Source organism: Ixodes scapularis, unplaced genomic scaffold, assembly GCF_016920785.2.
Source record: "Ixodes scapularis isolate PalLabHiFi unplaced genomic scaffold, ASM1692078v2 PGA_scaffold13__105_contigs__length_92229423, whole genome shotgun sequence".
Lineage (NCBI taxonomy): Eukaryota > Metazoa > Arthropoda > Arachnida > Ixodida > Ixodidae > Ixodes > Ixodes scapularis.
In genome coordinates, this window is record NW_024609839.1 from 24,508,062 (window position 1) to 24,525,847 (window position 17,786).

The window sequence follows — 17,786 nt, forward strand, 5'->3', positions numbered from 1 at the left end:
TCTTAAAGTAGATAGCAAACAGACGTACGCTGATTGGGTGATGTCGCATTTCTGAAGTACATGTCGCGATTTCACGGTGTATAGATATATGTGTGTTTCCTAAGAATAAACTTCAGTTGCAAGTAGCGCTCTGTGTTGTACGTTTCTTTTACTTCTTCGCTGTTTTTAGCGCTTTTACCCTCACACATGGATCACCAACTAGCCCAAGGGCATACGCTTCAACACCTAAAGGCCGATATCTATTGTCCTGAAAGATATCGAAAAAACCGCTTCTGTCAAGAAGCCTCTCTTTGGAACTGGGACTAGCGAAGAAATCGAGCGAGTTTGTTCGAAAAGAACTCAATACGGTCAACCCGCCCAATGAGCGAATTTCCAAAACGCTTTCAAAGTCTCGACTGCGTAAAGCAACCTTACAAGCACTCCGCGAATAATCCCAATTCCTTTAATTATTAAGATCCAGCAAGACCTCTACAGCATGGTCACCCTGAAAGTAATCGAGGGTGTCGACGAGCCCACGGAATGGTGCTCAGTGATGGTAGTTTTCCCAAAACAGACCGGTAGCTTCAGAATTAGCGTTCAATCACGTAGCTTCAGAAGTACGGGGAGCGAGAACATCATTCGCTTCCCGTGGCAGACCACGTACTAGGACAAGTTAGAAGAGCGAAATTTGTCTCCAAACTAGATGCAAATTCTGGATTCTTTCAGTTTTAACTCGCTCAAGAGCAGGGTTGCCAGTTCGGCTTAGTATAGGCAGATTTCGGCTTCTTTCTGAACCGCGTCGTTTGTAGATGTTTCCATCGCTTGTTGCGTTTTGGGGCTTATTCAAGTTTTACCTGCAAATACATTTTTTTTTTATTTTAGTGCTCGTCACGCTGTCATTCTAAATGAACGGAGAATGAAATCTGTGAATAGACTGAAATTATAACATCGCCCCTTAACCAGAGGTCGGCCTTTTAGGTCGCTCTCACTCACCCTCACACTCACAGCCACACCCACCTAAGCCCGTCACTCACCCTCACCCTCATAGCCACATTCACTCTCAGCCCCTCACTCACCCTCATCCTCATAGTCACACTCACCTTCAGCCCTTCACTCACCCTGACTGAACCTCATGCCCCTCACGCACTCATGGTAGTGATGCGAAACTACCGATAAATCGACTATCGATACTATCGATAGTTTTGGAAAAACTATCGATAGTATCGCAGAACTATCGATAGTCGACTATCGATAGTACTATCGATAGTTTATCGATAGTCGACTATCGATAGTACTATAGATAGTTTTTCGATAGTCGACTATCGATTGTACTATTGATAGTTTTTCGATAGTCGACTATCGGTAGTACTATCGATAGTTTTTTACAATCGGTAGCCAGATTTTTGGCGGCTATGGAGACTATCGATAGTACTATCGATAGTTTTGTACCACTAGAGCGAACACAGTTGCCGCACCACCGCTCGCCTCCCTTCTTCCCCTTTTCGCCCAAAATCCAGTCTTCGTTATCACTGAAAGCTGAACCAAAGTTGGGATGGTAAGTGCTTGGGCTAGTTGGTGTCCCATTTTAAAAAATAAAGCGAGAAAAAGAGAAGAGGGAATGACGGAAACTACTAGTGTCGTAAACTATCGATAGTAAACTGCCGACAGTACTATCGATAGGTTTACGATAGTCGACTATTGATAGTTTTCCGATAGTCGATGAACAAGAATTTTCCGATAGTCGACTATTGATAGTACTATCGATAGTTGTTCGATAGTCGACTATCGATAGTACTATCGATAGTTTTTCGATAGTCGACTATCGATAGTGCTATCGATAGTTTCTCGATGGTCGACTATTGATAGCACTATCGATAGTTTTTTTTACTATCGATAGTCAGATTTCTGGAGACTATCGATACTATCGATAGTATTATCGATAGTTTTGCACTACTAAAGTTCATGGCCCTCTCGCCCCTCAAGCACTCACCGCTCTCACGGCCCTCACGCACGCATGCGCTCATGCCCCGCACCGCCCTCACGCGCCTCACGCACTCGTGGCCCTCGCGCCACTCACTGCCCTCACGCCCCTCACTCACTCATGGCCCTCACCACCCTCACAATCATAGCCCTCATGTCACTCACCGCCCTCATGCCTCTCACGCACTCACCGGCCTCATACCACTCACGCACTCATGGCCCTCACCGCCCTCACGCCTCTCACGCACTCATGCCCCTCACACCCCTCATGCACTCATCACCCTCTCGGCCCTCACGCACTCATACCCCTCACGCCCCTCACGCACTCATGGCCCTCGCGCTGCACAGGCCGGCTTGCCCGCTTCAGATGGGGTAATTTTGCCCAGAAACTTGACGTTGCAGCACCAGCAACACGGGCCGCCCGCGTTCACACGCAGCAACCAATTGCTGTAATTTGCCATCATCATCATGATTTTTTTTGCACTATTTAGACAGAATTACGCGCTATAAAAGTGCTTTTATGCATGCAAATCTCGTTGAGAATGCTGATCCATCTTTCTGAGACAGTTTATTTCCATAAACGATCAATTTGAAACCAGAACTAAGTCTTCTGTTGTCATTATCCCCGGCACGAGGTATCACATGAAAATATCGCGTCCCTGATTGGGTGCAGCCGCTTCAAAAGTCTTCGAATTGCTCCCAGTTGCTCGCTTGTTTCGCGCCGGACCCGATCTCAGCAATTCGTGTCGATCTAGGGAAAGCTAGCGAACAACCCGCCATCAACACCAAAATGGCCGAGAAAGTTGCTCCGTCTGCAAGGGGCCTCACGCACTCACCACCTACACGCCCCTTACGGATTCATGGCCCCCACACCTCTCACGCACTAACCGCCCTCACCGCCCTCACACCCCTCACGCACTCATGCCACTCACATACTCACCGCCCTCACGCCCCTCACGCACTCGCCGCCCTCACGCACTCACGCCCCTCACGCACTCATGGCCCTCACACCCCTCGCGCCCTCACGGCCCTCACCAACACCTCCAAAAAGAGAAGGCCGTAGCGCTCCGAGTGGGCACCTCGCAATCGCGGAAGAAGGAAGGCCATGGCGCAACTAGGTGAGAAAATGCGGCTGTCGACGCGTATCGGCGCATTAATGTCCGTGCGCGTTTATCCGACATTAATACACGTTTTAAAAGCGTAGTCTTGTACAATTTATTATATATATAATATAAACGGTATATACAGAGCGTTAACAAGGTTGAAAGTACCAAATTTATATTTTTGATTATCCCCTTAACCGCGGGACTATGCGCAGTCCTGCAGCTCCCCACACTTTTCGAATGAACCGGCTCCGAATTTCCGATGCGACATCTTCCCACGTACGGGCTCTGATTCTGGTAAATTTACGTTGCGTGTGAGCTGCTGACTGCATGCAAAGGTACGCTGAGACATTTCAGAAGGGAAAGGAACCGAAAAAAAATCCATTCATCGCCGCTGGGAGGGAGCGCACACGAGGAAGAGATGGGTCGACAATGTTAAGCCTCTCGTCCCACACTGCTGGTGCTGCTCTCGCGTGTGTGTGTGCGTGTGGTTTTGTCCTACCCATCATTTTTTTTTTTTTTTGTCGTCACCACAGTCTCGGGTAGATTTTTTTTTTTGTGTGTGTGTTCTCTTGATACTACGGCATTTACGTGGATTCGCGAAACAAATCCTGCTACGGTTTGACTGACGTGTGTGGCAACTAGTCAACGATGACACTGGCCGATGACCTCTCGACAGAGAGAGACTTCTAGAAGTTCGTGTTAAAATTTTTTTGTGATGGATTGTGTAGGACGTATGGATACGATCGACAGGTGAGGAACAACTTATTTACGGGCTTTCTTGGTCATGTAAGACGCAAGTAAAGTTCTGCAGTCGATTTTTTGTTTAATATCGTGATCGAATGGAGTTTTGTTCTTCGTCATTATCCGTTTGGTATTGGGTCGACATTTATAATTATGCGTGGTAATATTCTAGTTTTTACTGGAAGGTAAATAACAAGTTTGTGTGATTATTGAGTGCGCTGTTTGTGCTTATGTGTTTATTTATGCTAATGCTATTTCGTTGCCTTTACCGCGTTTATACTAGAATCCTAACTGTATTAAGGTAATAGTATTATTTTATACAGAATAGGTTATATTTTGTTCTTAGGCACCTCGAGCCCATAGTGAGAATTAAATTAGTTGACTGTAAATAGTAAGTTTAGTACCCCTGCCACACGGAAAAGTTAATATATTTTGATTAAATAATACGGGATTTAATCAGCTCGCTGTTTTGAGTGATTATATGAGCGTTGAAAGGTGATTTGTCGGCCCCATATTTTCATTCGATCGAAATTACATTACTTTTGCCATGTGGCCGGGGTATGATGCAAGAATTGAGTGACTGCACGCGATAACATCGCTTACATGATCGTAAGTGACGTTCCTCTAGCCGTGCCCGCGTTGACTATGTTTACCTCATTTTTCAATGTGACCTGTTTTGCTGTGTCCAATCACTGCGTGTCTTGCCATTTTGTCGAAGTATTTCTGTGTAAAATATGCATTCCTGCAGCAATAATTGCGTGAATCAATGTTTTCTCTTATACGCCTTCCTCGTACCATTTCATACCGATCGCTTAGCGGTGTAATATTTTGCCCGTGTAATGAAATCTTTTCTAGACCCGTTGCTATGTGCAGCTTTCAAATTAGCTAACAAGACACGCTTATGTGACTAAAAGAACGTAACGACGATCGATCCACGCGCGTTGCCTTCGCTTCGCCGCGCGCCCCCGATGGCCTTCCCTCGCGACGTCACGAGTAGAGCGCTATGGCCTTGTCTTCTAGGAGGTGTTGCCCTCACGCACTCACGGTCCTCACAGCCCACACGGTACTCACAGGCCTCACAGCCCTCACGGCCCTCGCTCACCCTCAGACCAGCCTTGCACACGTTACTAAAAAAAAGTAATCGATTACAATTACTATTACTCTTGGATAAAAGGTATTCGAAAAGATTACTTGATTACTCGAAAGCAAAAGTAATTGGACATTACTTTAAAAAGTAACCGTTACTTTTCCGATTACTTTATTGTGTAAAGACTTACGTCTTTAGCGCTCATAACAATGAACTTCTTCCAACCTATATTTCACATTTTAACAAGTATTAAAGAAAAAACGTGTTCCCTCTTCGTGGTTCTTGCACCTTCACAATGCGTACAGTGCGGACACATGCATAGAATTCGTTTGAAGGAGTTTAATTATTTGAGCGCTCGCCAGTCGAGGGGGGTGGGGGGAGTGGGAGGGGGAGGGAGCGGAGGAGGTCCTAGATCTTGTTAAGTTTGAGCAAGGGTTGTTGCTCAAAGTTTGCGTTGCTCATTTTATTATTCACATGTGGATTAACTCACATGTTATACAAAAGAGCAGCAGCTCCAGGATTTGCAACAGATCATAGCATCCATTACCGGAAGATATCGCCCCGACCACTTCTCAACTCGAAACCTTGCTTGTCACAAAGACCCCGTAGGGGAAAAAGGGAAATATTTGAACTGGCTTTGTTATATTTTGCATCCGCTTTAGACATGCTTCGGTTCTGGTTATCCTACGGGCTGCGAGTAGGTACCGTAAGCAGGATTTCTTTTGTTCTGTGTGTGTGTGCGTGAGGGGGCTAGTTTGAACGATGGACTCACAAAGCTACATTCTGCTCCCTCAAACTTCGCCCTGAATGGCCTTTGTCTCGCACTGAGGCTTCCCTAGGGCTTCCCACTCCCAGTCCCAACTCGAAAAAAACGGACATTCCACAGAAACTGCACATACAAATGGGTTGACCTCGTTTCCTACAGCTCCGCAAAAATCTTTCTTTGTTCCGTTCGAAAAAAGAAGCAAAGTTTATTTTTGTCATTTCAGAAAAAAAGATGTGTGGAGGGGGGGGGGGGGTCCCGTGGAAAAATAGTAACGGTTAGAAGTAATTTTTATTACTTCCAAAAGTAATCAGATTACTCTCGTGGTTACTGCCTAATACAAGTAATCAACTGATTACAAAATTACTCCAAAAAGTAATCGATTACAAGTAATTTGATTACTTGTAATGCGTACGGTACAAGTCTGCCTCACACTCATGAATTTTCCTTGTTCAGAAACTCACTCACCCTCACCTCACCTGCGAAGATGAGGGTGAGTGAGGGTAAGTGAGGGCCCTCATGAGTGAGGTTTGCCGCGGTATGCCCCTAACTGGCCAAACGGGGGAGGTGTTCAGTAAGCTGCGTGCGAGTCATCGAGCATTCCCTTAGCGAAAACTAATACGTTTGAAATATACCACATTCTAATTTGAGTGTATTTGAAATACTATTCATAATTGTAAGTACACGAAAAATATACCGAAAATATAAACTTATTTTTTTGTTACTTAGTACTAAAATATACTTCTAAAAATCATTTTAAAATACCTTTACTTAAACTACATTTGAAGTTCCCTTCATGCGTTTTGAAATATGTAAATACTAAATTAATAGGCACAAAATACCTTTCACATATATTTCTTGAAATATTTATTTAATTCATGCAAAATATACTCCAACCCTAAAAAAATGGAGCTATCAAGAATACGTGCAGAATACTCTTAAAATACCTGAAAATCGTAAATACTGTTGTGTTATACTCTAAGTACCTTTTGACTGCAATACTTTGGTAGTTTGACTTAAACTACCAAAATATTTAAAAGCTCCCCTTCTGAAGTTCACTTCAAGCAGATATGGAGTACACTGAAGCGCCTAAATACATTTGATTAGTTTGGCAATTAAATTGCGCAGCATCGCACTGATAAATCAGCCCAGTTTATGTTATTGTTTCCTTTTTTCTATCAAGAACACACCTGATCAGTTCCTTGCACACCAAACACAAACGGGGTTCGGGAACTACAACCACAGCATTTGCTCATGCTGGAAAGCTTCAGCAGGTGCTGTGAACAGATACGTTTGGCGTGGTTTTGTTAGCACAATGTTAGTTCACTGAACGTGTATACTCACCATTGTACGTGATGTGAATAGTGACTTTAATACAGTGACATTAACTACCATATTAAATAGTCAACTACTAAAAAGGAAAGGCAAAACAACTACTGTAAAATATTTATTTTTCGCGGGCTCAATATTTCGCGATTTAGTTCAAAGTTGGAGTTTTGGAATAATTCGCAAATTCAAATTTTCGCGACGCGCTGGGATCGCAATATAGATCTTAATGTTTTTACATTTTGCCGGAATTGTTCACGGGACCTATTTTTCGGAATTGTAGGCGATTTGCGAACTTTGCGAGAATTAGGTCCTCACGAAAATAAAGTCGTTTACAGTATTTTAAAGTGAAGAAACTGCCTTGATTCGCTTCGCCCTGAGTGGTGCTACGCAGAGAAGCAATAACATGTATTTTATGAGCCGTTTGTGTGGATATTGTTTTAGGGACTGTGCCGAATTGTTATTAGTTGTACCAATGCCTTTTAGTAAGAGATATCGTCCACGAACTTCAAAACACTGTTTCCACCTTGACAGACTCCCGAGGAGAAGATCGAATACTTGTAACCTTAATAAGCGCAGAGGTGGTCACCGAAAAAATTATTACCTTCAATATGTAGGCTATATAAGGCTCTAGAGCAGTCAACGGGACTGTGAATGAGCTGTTCAGTGCGTCGTGGTGTTTGTGTTTGTGTTCGTTTCTAATGTAGCTTTGTGAGATGTATTTAGTAGTGCCTTCAAATACCACAGAGACACCATTTGCTGACAAAATCGAAAATAAAAAAAAAATTGTGTAACCGGTTTTTAATGCACAAATGGCATTTTGAGTGTGAAGGAATAATATTTTTGGTATATCTAAAATATTTTTTGATTCATATTTATAATGTTTTTTGAATACATTACGCGCGTATTTCGAATGCGGCCAAAATAATACAGAATAAATACAAAATGAATATTCGTACTAAATATATTTCAACTTCGTTTGAAGTACGGCCTCTTTTTGCTAAGGGTTCAGATATGGGGGTTCCAACAAGGCGACGCATGAGTATACTCTTAGCGTTGACTCGAGAAAGAACGGTCTAATTCTTGTCCGACGTCGAACACAGCAAGAGTAACAATGTAAATTGGCGAATAAAATAATGATTTATATACAAGCATAGATACGCTTGCTTCTAAACACCCGACGGGAATGATGAACCTTTACAAAAGAGAGTAGTTCTCATGCGTGAGCTCTGCTCTTTCTAACGCCAAAATCTAAAGCGTGCTTTGGTGGAAATGGAAAAGCTAGACACGCTCGTTCAAGAGAGCGTCTTGTACCAGCCGATCTGAATAAATGCACTCCAAGACCAGGGCGCGCTAGCTAATAAGATGCCATATTTGCCTGTCTCACCACACATGTGATCTTCTTTTGGAGACGCACTTTTAAGCATAGTAAACGCATTCTAATCCCGCAATGGTCATGTTTATCTTGCTTTAAAGATTCAGGTTTGAATATTTACCTAACAGAATCACTTGCGTACCTTCTTCATGTTACTTTTCTTTTTCTACAGGTGTCTTTGCCGGTCTTCTCCAAAAACCCCTCTACACTTATAACCTTCCTGTGTAAGTGTAACATGGTTTCTTTGTTTCTCTAGAACACTAAAGAGTGGTTGCGTGGCTGTGTGACCAAAATATTACCTGAAAAATTAACGAAATCAACAAACATATTAATTAATATTAAACTTGTGTTGACAATTATTATAAAAGCGAGGAGTACAGAATGTGCCCTGCGTACAATATTAGTTCGTAACAGTTATATTTTGTGACGGTAGCCTTGGGGGATTTCGGGTGTCATGCACACACGACACACTCATGTGCCTACCGTTTTTGTTTTTTTTTCTTTTTTTTTAAACTTAGATTGACAAAGACACGTTCAAATTTAGTAAGTAGTGACGTGCCTAAGGAGTATGCTTTAATGACAAGTTTCTACGGATAAGGCAAATGCTTTATTAGGGAATAGGTCTTACTCGGCGATGATTCAATTGCCTTGGCGCTGACATTTTTTTTTGTGTAGTTAGAACGGCTGGACGCGCACAACATCGGTGATTTTCCCTTTGAATGTGGAGGGGTTGCTGCTGCCATCTGTCGTCGTGGAAAAAAGTCGAGACAGAAGAGACAGCCCTCCTTATTGCATTTGCGAATCTGGTATCTCGGTGTATCGGCGGGAACCCATTGCCTCGGCGCAGGACGAAAGCATAGAGTAGTAAACTAAGCATAAAGAGTGGCCACTTCCATATGCCCCACTGCTCATTTGGCTGTCAGCGCACCTAGTGGCAGTTGTAAAGTTAGTCTCGGCTTCCTGACAAAACGTTTCCGTTTGCTACACAGCTAGACACATAGATTTCTGCTATATAAATGGGTGGATAACTTATATCATTGATTCCTGCCTAATCAGGCGGTAACTTGCGCCACCTAGTTTGCCGGGACTAACTAGAGTTTTAAATTAAGGCAGGAAATGATTGCCTTAAAACACGCGTAAATTATAAAGTCCAGAGCTGGATCATACACAGCGTGCAATCAAATTACGACTGCACTCAAAAGCGAAAATAAAGGGGCAACTGAGCAAGATAACTGGGTAATGCCCAAACGGCTATTGTGACCACAAAGACAACCATTAGAAAAATAACTGTTCACGAGCGTCCGTGTGCGTGTCGCCAAAACCCCAGTCGCAGTCGTAATATTCTTGAAAACGTTCGTTGTCAAGATTATTTTTTTTGTTGCTAATTTTCATAAATTGTTTTAGAAATATGAAAATAAATGGTAACTATTTCTGAATATTACAAATATAACTAATGTGTAAATAAGTAGGCACGAGCGCGCCAGCTAATGGGTATTGCGTACTCTTGTGCGAATAGTGGATTCTGAGTTGGAAGCGAATTCGAAGCGAATAGTGGTTTTGGCCGAATATTTTCGATTCAAATATCGAATAGTTTTTCCACGCTTTTCACTACCCCTAAGATAGCGGGCCAGTTGGTCTATTATCACCTAGAAAAGTGCCAAAAAAACACAAGGACGAGGAAGTAGACAGAGCGCTCTTGTCTGTCTATTTCCTCGTCCTTGTGTGTGTGTGTGTGTTTTTGGCGCTTTTTTAGTTGCTTTCACTACCACAGCATAATGCTTAGATGAGAACCCAGCTAAACGTTTGAAGGTTGATCCACTTGTTCATTTATAAGCTAAGTTTAATCTATCTATATTTATGAACTGTGACCTCTGAAGGTCTGGTGTCTTGGAATGGCAAGTAAACGGCGGATTTGACATGAAATGAATCCTATAAAGATGGCCAACTATACCTAATTGAATGAATTTACAAATCTTGCTCTATAAAATATTCATTATTTAATCTCGAGTAGAAAAAGACTGAATCGCGCATGATGAACGCGGCTTGTAGGGGTCTTTCTGCCTAACACAGTGTACTCTTGCTTAACAGTTTAATTTTGATATTTTTACTACGATGTAGATATACAGATTCACAAAGTTGCCATTTATCTTCAAATACAGTCGGCACGGGTGCACCATCGCGCTTTGAATGTATGCTTTTCTTCCAAGCACGCGACTACGATATTCGTACTTTTCCAAGTGTTTATCGCGGCTGGCTACCCCGTTGAGTGCCCTGCTTACCGAGCACCGATGTGATGCAGAGAAGCAACACCCTCGGAGCTCGCTTCCGCGGGTATTGCTTCTCCGCAGCGCACCGCTGCTTGGTAAGAAGCGCACTCAACGGGGCTAACCCGCCGCAATCAACACTTCGAGAAACGCGAATAGAACAGTTTTTCTCGAAGCGAATATCGAATAGTGTATTATTCGGAACTACTATTCGAAATTTCGAATATTCGCACAACACTAGTATTGTGAATGCTAAAAGCTGGGCCGTGATAGCGCTACAGTGTCCACTCTTTATGTTTACCATAATTCTTTATGGTGAGAGCGCGACCGCGTCATCAGCTGGAAGTTCATGCATTTTCTCAGGCAAACCTCCTGCGCTGAAGCATTGAACAAACTGGGCATACCTATTTTGGCTAGTACAAGCTCACATGATTGAGCCTCGCACTACTTGTGGCGCTTTCGCTGTGCTTGTTTTCTTTCAGTGTAGTGCTGAGGAAAGTAAAAACGCCATTAGATGTCCGACATTGGCTAGATTCAACACCGCAAGAAAATTCAACGGCGCAAGAAATTTCACCGCCGCAAGCAGTGGTGGCATAAATCAAAAGTTCCAGGTTCATGCCACTGCTGTTAGGGTGGCATGAGTTTTAGCGCCACTGCTGTTAGGGCCTCTTATCTCTGAGTGGTGGCGTCAAAACATCTGGTGTTCCAACATTTTATTTCCGCCTTCTTCCCTTAGGACTCGTGACATGGCGTTTCTTCATCCACGCTCTTATCGTTTTAGCTCTGGCTTGCGCCTCGACAACGTTCTTTTTTTTTTTTTTTTTGCATTTTCTATGTTATCGCGTTCCGCACCTGAGTAGGCACGCTTCTACATATGCGACAGTTTGAGACGTTCAAGTTTGTGCTTCTCAGAAAGAGTCCTAACAAGAGCCTTGTTGCAGCCCCTCGTGTGCAAAGCAAAAGGCCTATCAGGGTTTCCAAACTGCTTTGGGAAGATATGGCGCTGAAGGCGCGCTGTTTAATGCAAGTAAACGGAATAGGATCTATTCTCATAGTGAAATGTTTGGCTTTACATCTTACGAGGATGCTTGTAATGCATTGAGTTTTAGTGCTCTTAGATTGCGAGGAGCCCTGTTAAGTAACGACGGATTTTGTCTGAAATAAGTAAGATTTGTTTTAGAAAAATCTATATTTCTACAGTTGCGTCGGCATTGTTTTTTTATCTGCCTATGTTTGTGTCTGCATTTTTTTGGCGTTTTCTTGCAGGCGCGCGGCAGGGGGCACGCTCGCGGGAGGGCATAAACGGGGAGTCGTTTCCCTCTCCCCCCCTCCCCGCGAGGGCGCTTTGAGCAGCAGTCGGACCCCGGTCGTTCACAAACGGATTGGGTTTCAGTTTGGGGCGCCGGAACACCCGTGTCTTGGGCAGAGGTACTTCTGTCCGCACTTGTGGCTTTTCAACGGGTGTTTTTTGTGTCCGGTGTATTTCGCTGTTTCGTGTACAAACTTCGCTTTTAATCGAAGGAATAACTTAACTGGGTGGCGCCAGCCAGGCGGCCAGGAAAGCTCTACAAGGAATTTGGTTTAAACCGTTGAGGTGTCGGAGGGGGATCACGGTGACAGCTCGCTGATCATTGGGCGAGAGCGTACCACGTGACAATGGGCAAATTTGAAGTGATTGGTCTCTCTCTGGATGGAAAGGAGGCCCCTACGAGTCTAGAAATGAGGTGCCGAGAGGATTTTTCGGAGATTCGCCTCTTGAGTCTGGGGTTTGGGTTTTAATTTTGGGAGTGTTGTAACATAAATTACTGATGACTTTTTGTTTTGCTTTGAAATAAACGTGGCCACACTGGCCATTGTAGACCAACCAACGTCGTTGTGTGTCCAGCGGGATCGAAGAACCTTAGTTTTTTTCTTATTCGACTTCCCGGGGGACTTCCATCAGGCGAACATCATCATTAGTCGTCATCATCCTGGCCGGCCCCCTCCCCTCGCAACGTTGACTAGACCCTTGCGCTAAATGAAGTTATCACAAAAGGAGGAGGTTTATCGAAAAGTTTAATCCACCGGGTGCTGTGCTGCGTTATGATGTGCCCCGCGACGTTCTGGGATCACCTGAAGGAACTCAACCTCGCGTCAGGCGGGAAACAGCTACGCGCGAGGGCGGCCGCCCGTTCACACCAGTCTCCCGTTAGTCACACGTGGTCCTGTTGTTTCCACTCTTTCGCACCTCATCTTGTGGCGTCAGTTTCATAAAAAAAAAAAAGAAAAATCTCCCGTTGCGCCGAGAGAAGTCGTCGGGCTGCGGATCGCAGGGTCCGGGGTTCCATTCCTGCTGATCCACTGGTGAATACCTCTTGTTACTACTAATTACGCCTAATTATGAGTGCGTACGACCGATTATGACTGTAGTAATAGGGTGTCACGCTCTCAAGTCTGTACCGCAAGGAGAATGTAGCACAGCATATTTTTTTTTCATTGAAAAAAGAACATGTAATATGGTTTGCGAATGAAACTTCTAAAAAAAAACAAGAGTCAAGTTGACATTCAAATGAGAGGTAATTCAACACTAGGGATGAAATGTTCATCGTACAGTCCGGGGTGAGGGAGACGAGGAGCAGTCTTTTCTAGGGTGGCGTGGCGGGTGGCGCTGCCGGCTGGTTCTTTTCGCTCGCGGGTCCGAAACTCGAAGTGGTCGGCCATGGTTTCTGGATGGGTTGAGGACCTTGTGTAAAACTGCGGGTCGTCATAGTTCTTTTTCGCTTCTTCTTCTCCTCCTGCTTTCTACCCCGAGCTATCTTTCTTCCGCATTCGTCATCGTCTTCTGATTGCGCTGTTGACGTCAGCGCCCGTGCAGTCCACTTTTATCCCAATAATCACCTCCATGACTAAAAATACTCTCTTTTGATGATTATGCACTGCTGTTCTGAACTGTGTACGCTTTGTGCTTATCTGGTCGGATTTTTATGCTCTTCTTCAGACTCAATAGTGACACTTCCCGCTTACACACCAGCCAATAAAACGTTAAACTCACTTCCCTACTGAAAAAAAACATTTGGCGCCCATATGAAAATAAACGGGTCCATACCGGTAACCGTTTAACCATACTGGTCACCAGTTTGTCAAAGGGGTCACCCGTATGGCTCAAAGGGGTCCCCCGTATGAGCCATAACGGTCACCTATTTGGCAAACGGGTCGCTCGTCTGGGCAAATGGGCGACTCGTTTGGGCAAAGTTGTCGCAAGTTTGCTCAAACCGGCGACCATGTTGCAAACTGCACCGGTTTACTCAAACGGCTCTCCGGAGCCCGTTTGATATTGAACGTACAGATCGGCGGCGTGGGCACGCCTAGCGTTTCAGCCGTGGCAGCCAATGTTTTCCGGAAGGCTGGGAGCGCCGGTTCATCGATTTCAGATCGTCCGCGTAATGCAAGTAATTATATTTATATTTCAATTGCGCTGATTTTCGATTATACTGCAACTAAAACTAACACTTTTTTTTTTTTTTTTTACATAAACGCGCGACGTTGGTGAGCCGATATTTTTGACAGACCTTTAATACTTTGTCCATCTTTGTTGCCTCAATTTACTTATTCAGCTCGAATCTCTCTCGCAGAAGACGCGACCGCGTGAAAGAATGTACGTCTAGACTCCGTTTCACTTTAATTCAAGACGCAGCGAAGGTAGCACGCGTACACGCGGCTGCAAGAACATCGAGCATTGCGAGAGCACGCCCGCCGTTGCAGCACTCAAACTACGAGCTTGCGCTGAGTTCTTTCTTCGCTCGGGCGCAAGCCGAGCTTCTGGCAGCCCCGCCGCCATTTCCAAAGTCCGAGCGCGCGCGCGCGCGCGCGCGTTTGTTGTTCGGGACTACAAAAACGCATCTCCCTGGAATGCCTGGGGAGAGGGAGAGGGGCTGTCCCGGTGGTCCCAGCGCCTTGGCCTCGCCCCCTCCCTCCTCTCTTGTCACCCCTGTCACGTGACCCACAGCAGCGCGCGAGCTACACGCTGATAAGCATCGAGATCCGGAAGGGCGCGCCTTGCAGCCGCTTTTTTCTTTGTCTGCTTGTTGTCAGTTGCTGCTCGAAGTTCGCTCGGCCTACCTGATTCAATCTGTCGCCTAACCCTGCGGTCTTATTGGGATGTCTCTCGACAACGTATTGGATGTGCACCAAAGCTATCAGCATTCGAAAAGACCCACGTGTATGTCGGCAACGAGCGATTCTTCAAAGAAGTCGCAAATTCTCGCGGTTTTGTTGGGTTCGGCCAATGACAGCTTGTGCGCCGCATCGTGTTGAAACTTCCAAGGAGCCGTTCCCTCTCGTTTGTGTTTGTGTGGTTGTCCTGCTTTGACCGTGTCGACAAATATCACGGATTACCTCTTTCAAGTCCACTATTGTTATGGTAAGTGCACTGCAACCTACGTGTTGGCAACGATTGACCGTTATTCTACGCGTACTCTTCTAAATTATCTAAAGAATTATGCAGCGCCTATTCGCGCGGCAGCCAGGAGAATAATTTCCCCGAAAGTCTACCTGTAGTGTTCACAGATCGCTTGCACGTTTGTACTTGTCTACAGAAGAGGTAATAAACTTCGAGGAGAATTGAAAACAATCTTTTGTGTCGGTTTTCCTGTCCACTTACAAGCACCTACGCGAGTGCATTTGTTCTACGTGTTTTCTCCATGTTATAAATACGTTTATGAGTTTCGGGACGTCTTAAATATGTTTAAGATAACCAACCTTCCAGACGATACTCATTTAGGGCTATCGCATAATTTGCCATTTCGAAGGGCACGTTCAAACGTGTGGTCACGTGCCATGTCGAACGGGTACTCGTACCATACGGCACCCGTATCAAACGGGCACCTGTATCAAACGGGTACCGTTTCGAACGGGTACCGTTTCCAAACGGGTACCCGTATCCCATAATCACGTTTGATCCAAACGGATCGACAGGTTTGATTCAAACGGGCGACCAGTTTGCCACCCGTTTGAATTTCAAATGTTTTTTTTCGGTAGGGTTGTTCTTCCATAAAGTAGTACATACATTAAGAAATATCTACAAATAACTATAATTCTAACCGAGTTGAAGACCAATTCGAATAAAAATATTATTTCAAACCAGAAAAATAGTTGTTTTTTTCGCGTGTACGCATTGCAGGCCGCATCTTCTTAGGGAAGTAATATATATATATATCGATATTACCGGTCTACTTTTCAGCACGTAATACTATCAATGGGACATTCTGGTAGCCGGCATTAACAGAGTAACCGAACGTATATAGCACACCTCAACAGCACTTATTCAATATGCGAAATTGAACGTTGAACATTTAATTGCCTACATATTATCCTGTGATTTCAGTGCGGTCGCTATGGGAACTGTCGGATGGTTTACAGGACATGAACTCATTCATGCGTTAGATACACAGGGTGAGTGTTTGTGATTCCTATGAATGTTATTAGCCTGGCTACCAATCTAAAGTCTCAGCTTATATGAAAAACCCACTCGGAGTTGGTGACCGAGACTGTGGCTGGTGGGGGCTCAGTGCCAATGGAAGCGAAACTCTAACTTGTTTGACGGCCTAGGCTCAGAGATGCCTGGTTATAACCAAACAACCATAAGGTAACCTTAATTCTGGTAATGGCTAGGGAATGGAGGACCCTAGAATCCAGGGGACGACTGAAGAACCAGGCAGTGAAGCCTTTCTCTGGCCGTAGCGTTCAATCTGAGGCGATAATACCCTTAGTCTTGTCGAGAAATATCACATTTTTTAATACATGAGACTTTAGGCTTTGTTTACCTTAAATGACCAGACAGAAACAACGCGTCGGCTTCAAAATTGTGATGCTTCTTGGGTATTTCTATTTAATTAAGGTTAAGTAAACCGAACTCTTGACAGGCTGTTATGTTGTGCAATTTTTTTTTCCTGTATTACAGTGTGCTCTTTGGGAAGAAGTGTTCGGTTCGTTGCTTACTCATTCTTTATGGCAGGATGTATGTTTGATTCGACCGGAGCATTCAAGGACTGGAGGACTCCTGATGTGCGTGCGGCTTATCAGCGCTTTTCAGGTTGTTTCCAAACACAGTACTCGAGAATATATGACTCAGAAGCTAAGGAACAGGTGCGTACGATCATTGTCGCAGAGAGATTTTTGGTTATTCGTCAATTATGCGCAACCAAAAAGAGGCTGTCAGCTTAACTACGGCGAGCAAGTTTCAACTTGCTGAGAGTATAATTCTTAGTACTAGGGCTAGAAGCTTTGTGTGCACTGAGAATTATAACCTGGGTTAATTAAAGTACGTTCTCATTCTCCTCTTTCTGCATGCAACCTCATGACAGTAAATTGGTGCCAAATGAGAAATTGAGCTGGAGCCTTATGCCAAGCGTACATCGACGCATTGATCAAATACGAGTCACAGTCAAGTGCTGACGCTGCACTCGAGCCCAATCAGCGTTAGCTGTCCGTACTAGAGCAATGGCGTAGACATTTGAGGAGAAGAGCATTCCTGGCCATACAAAACGCACACCTAAGCTGACAATGCAGTTTAATATAATAGCTCGTTTGATCAGTGAAACGTCTATTTTCGCGCAATGCGAACACGCGCCCAACAATAGCCAAGCCCAAAGAGAGGGTTCGGCAGACGAAAAAAAGGCAGTTGATTGTTCTGTGTAGCGCTCAGCTGTCACTGCGCTGTCAACTTAGGGGTGAAAAGGGTGTGCAACGGGGGGGGGGGGGGGGGGGGGGTTGAAGATTCCACAAGTGCCTGTAGCGTCATCCTTCGCCCTCATATCCTTTGTTGTACTTCGTTTTTCCGGAACTTGGCAAAGAGCAAAAAGCTCCATTTCGAACAAGTCAGAGTGATGGAGACAAAGCAGGTGACAGCGCTTACCAAATGTACGGGGGCGAGAGCGTAACCCAAGCAGTGGGAGCAATTAGAAGGAAGTGCCCCTTTACCCGGGCCCTTTTTTGCGTGTCTCGGACGTCGCTTTCTTTCCCAAGAAGATTAGACCTTCACTCAAATTTCGCACAGCAGCGCCTTTCCTTTTTCCTGTTGATATCATTGCGCTCAACGAGTGAGATGGGGTAAAGTCGAGTGTCTATCTCGGATGCGCTGATTGTTTACCCAGTTAGTTAATGTAAGAGGGAGAGTTTGGTGCGCCGG

General features: G+C 44.7%; 1 protein-coding gene across 1 annotated transcript in view; it reads left to right on the forward strand.

Annotated features, from left to right (window-relative positions):
• LOC115332172 (neprilysin-1-like) overlaps positions 1-17,786 on the forward strand; it is a 102,493-nt gene that overhangs the window by 69,248 nt on the left and 15,459 nt on the right. The window contains exons 14-16 of the mRNA XM_040216231.1: positions 8,530-8,581; positions 15,984-16,051; positions 16,614-16,744. Coding sequence (XP_040072165.1) covers positions 8,530-8,581; positions 15,984-16,051; positions 16,614-16,744 — 251 coding nt within the window. The remainder of the gene's footprint in view (positions 1-8,529; positions 8,582-15,983; positions 16,052-16,613; positions 16,745-17,786) is intronic.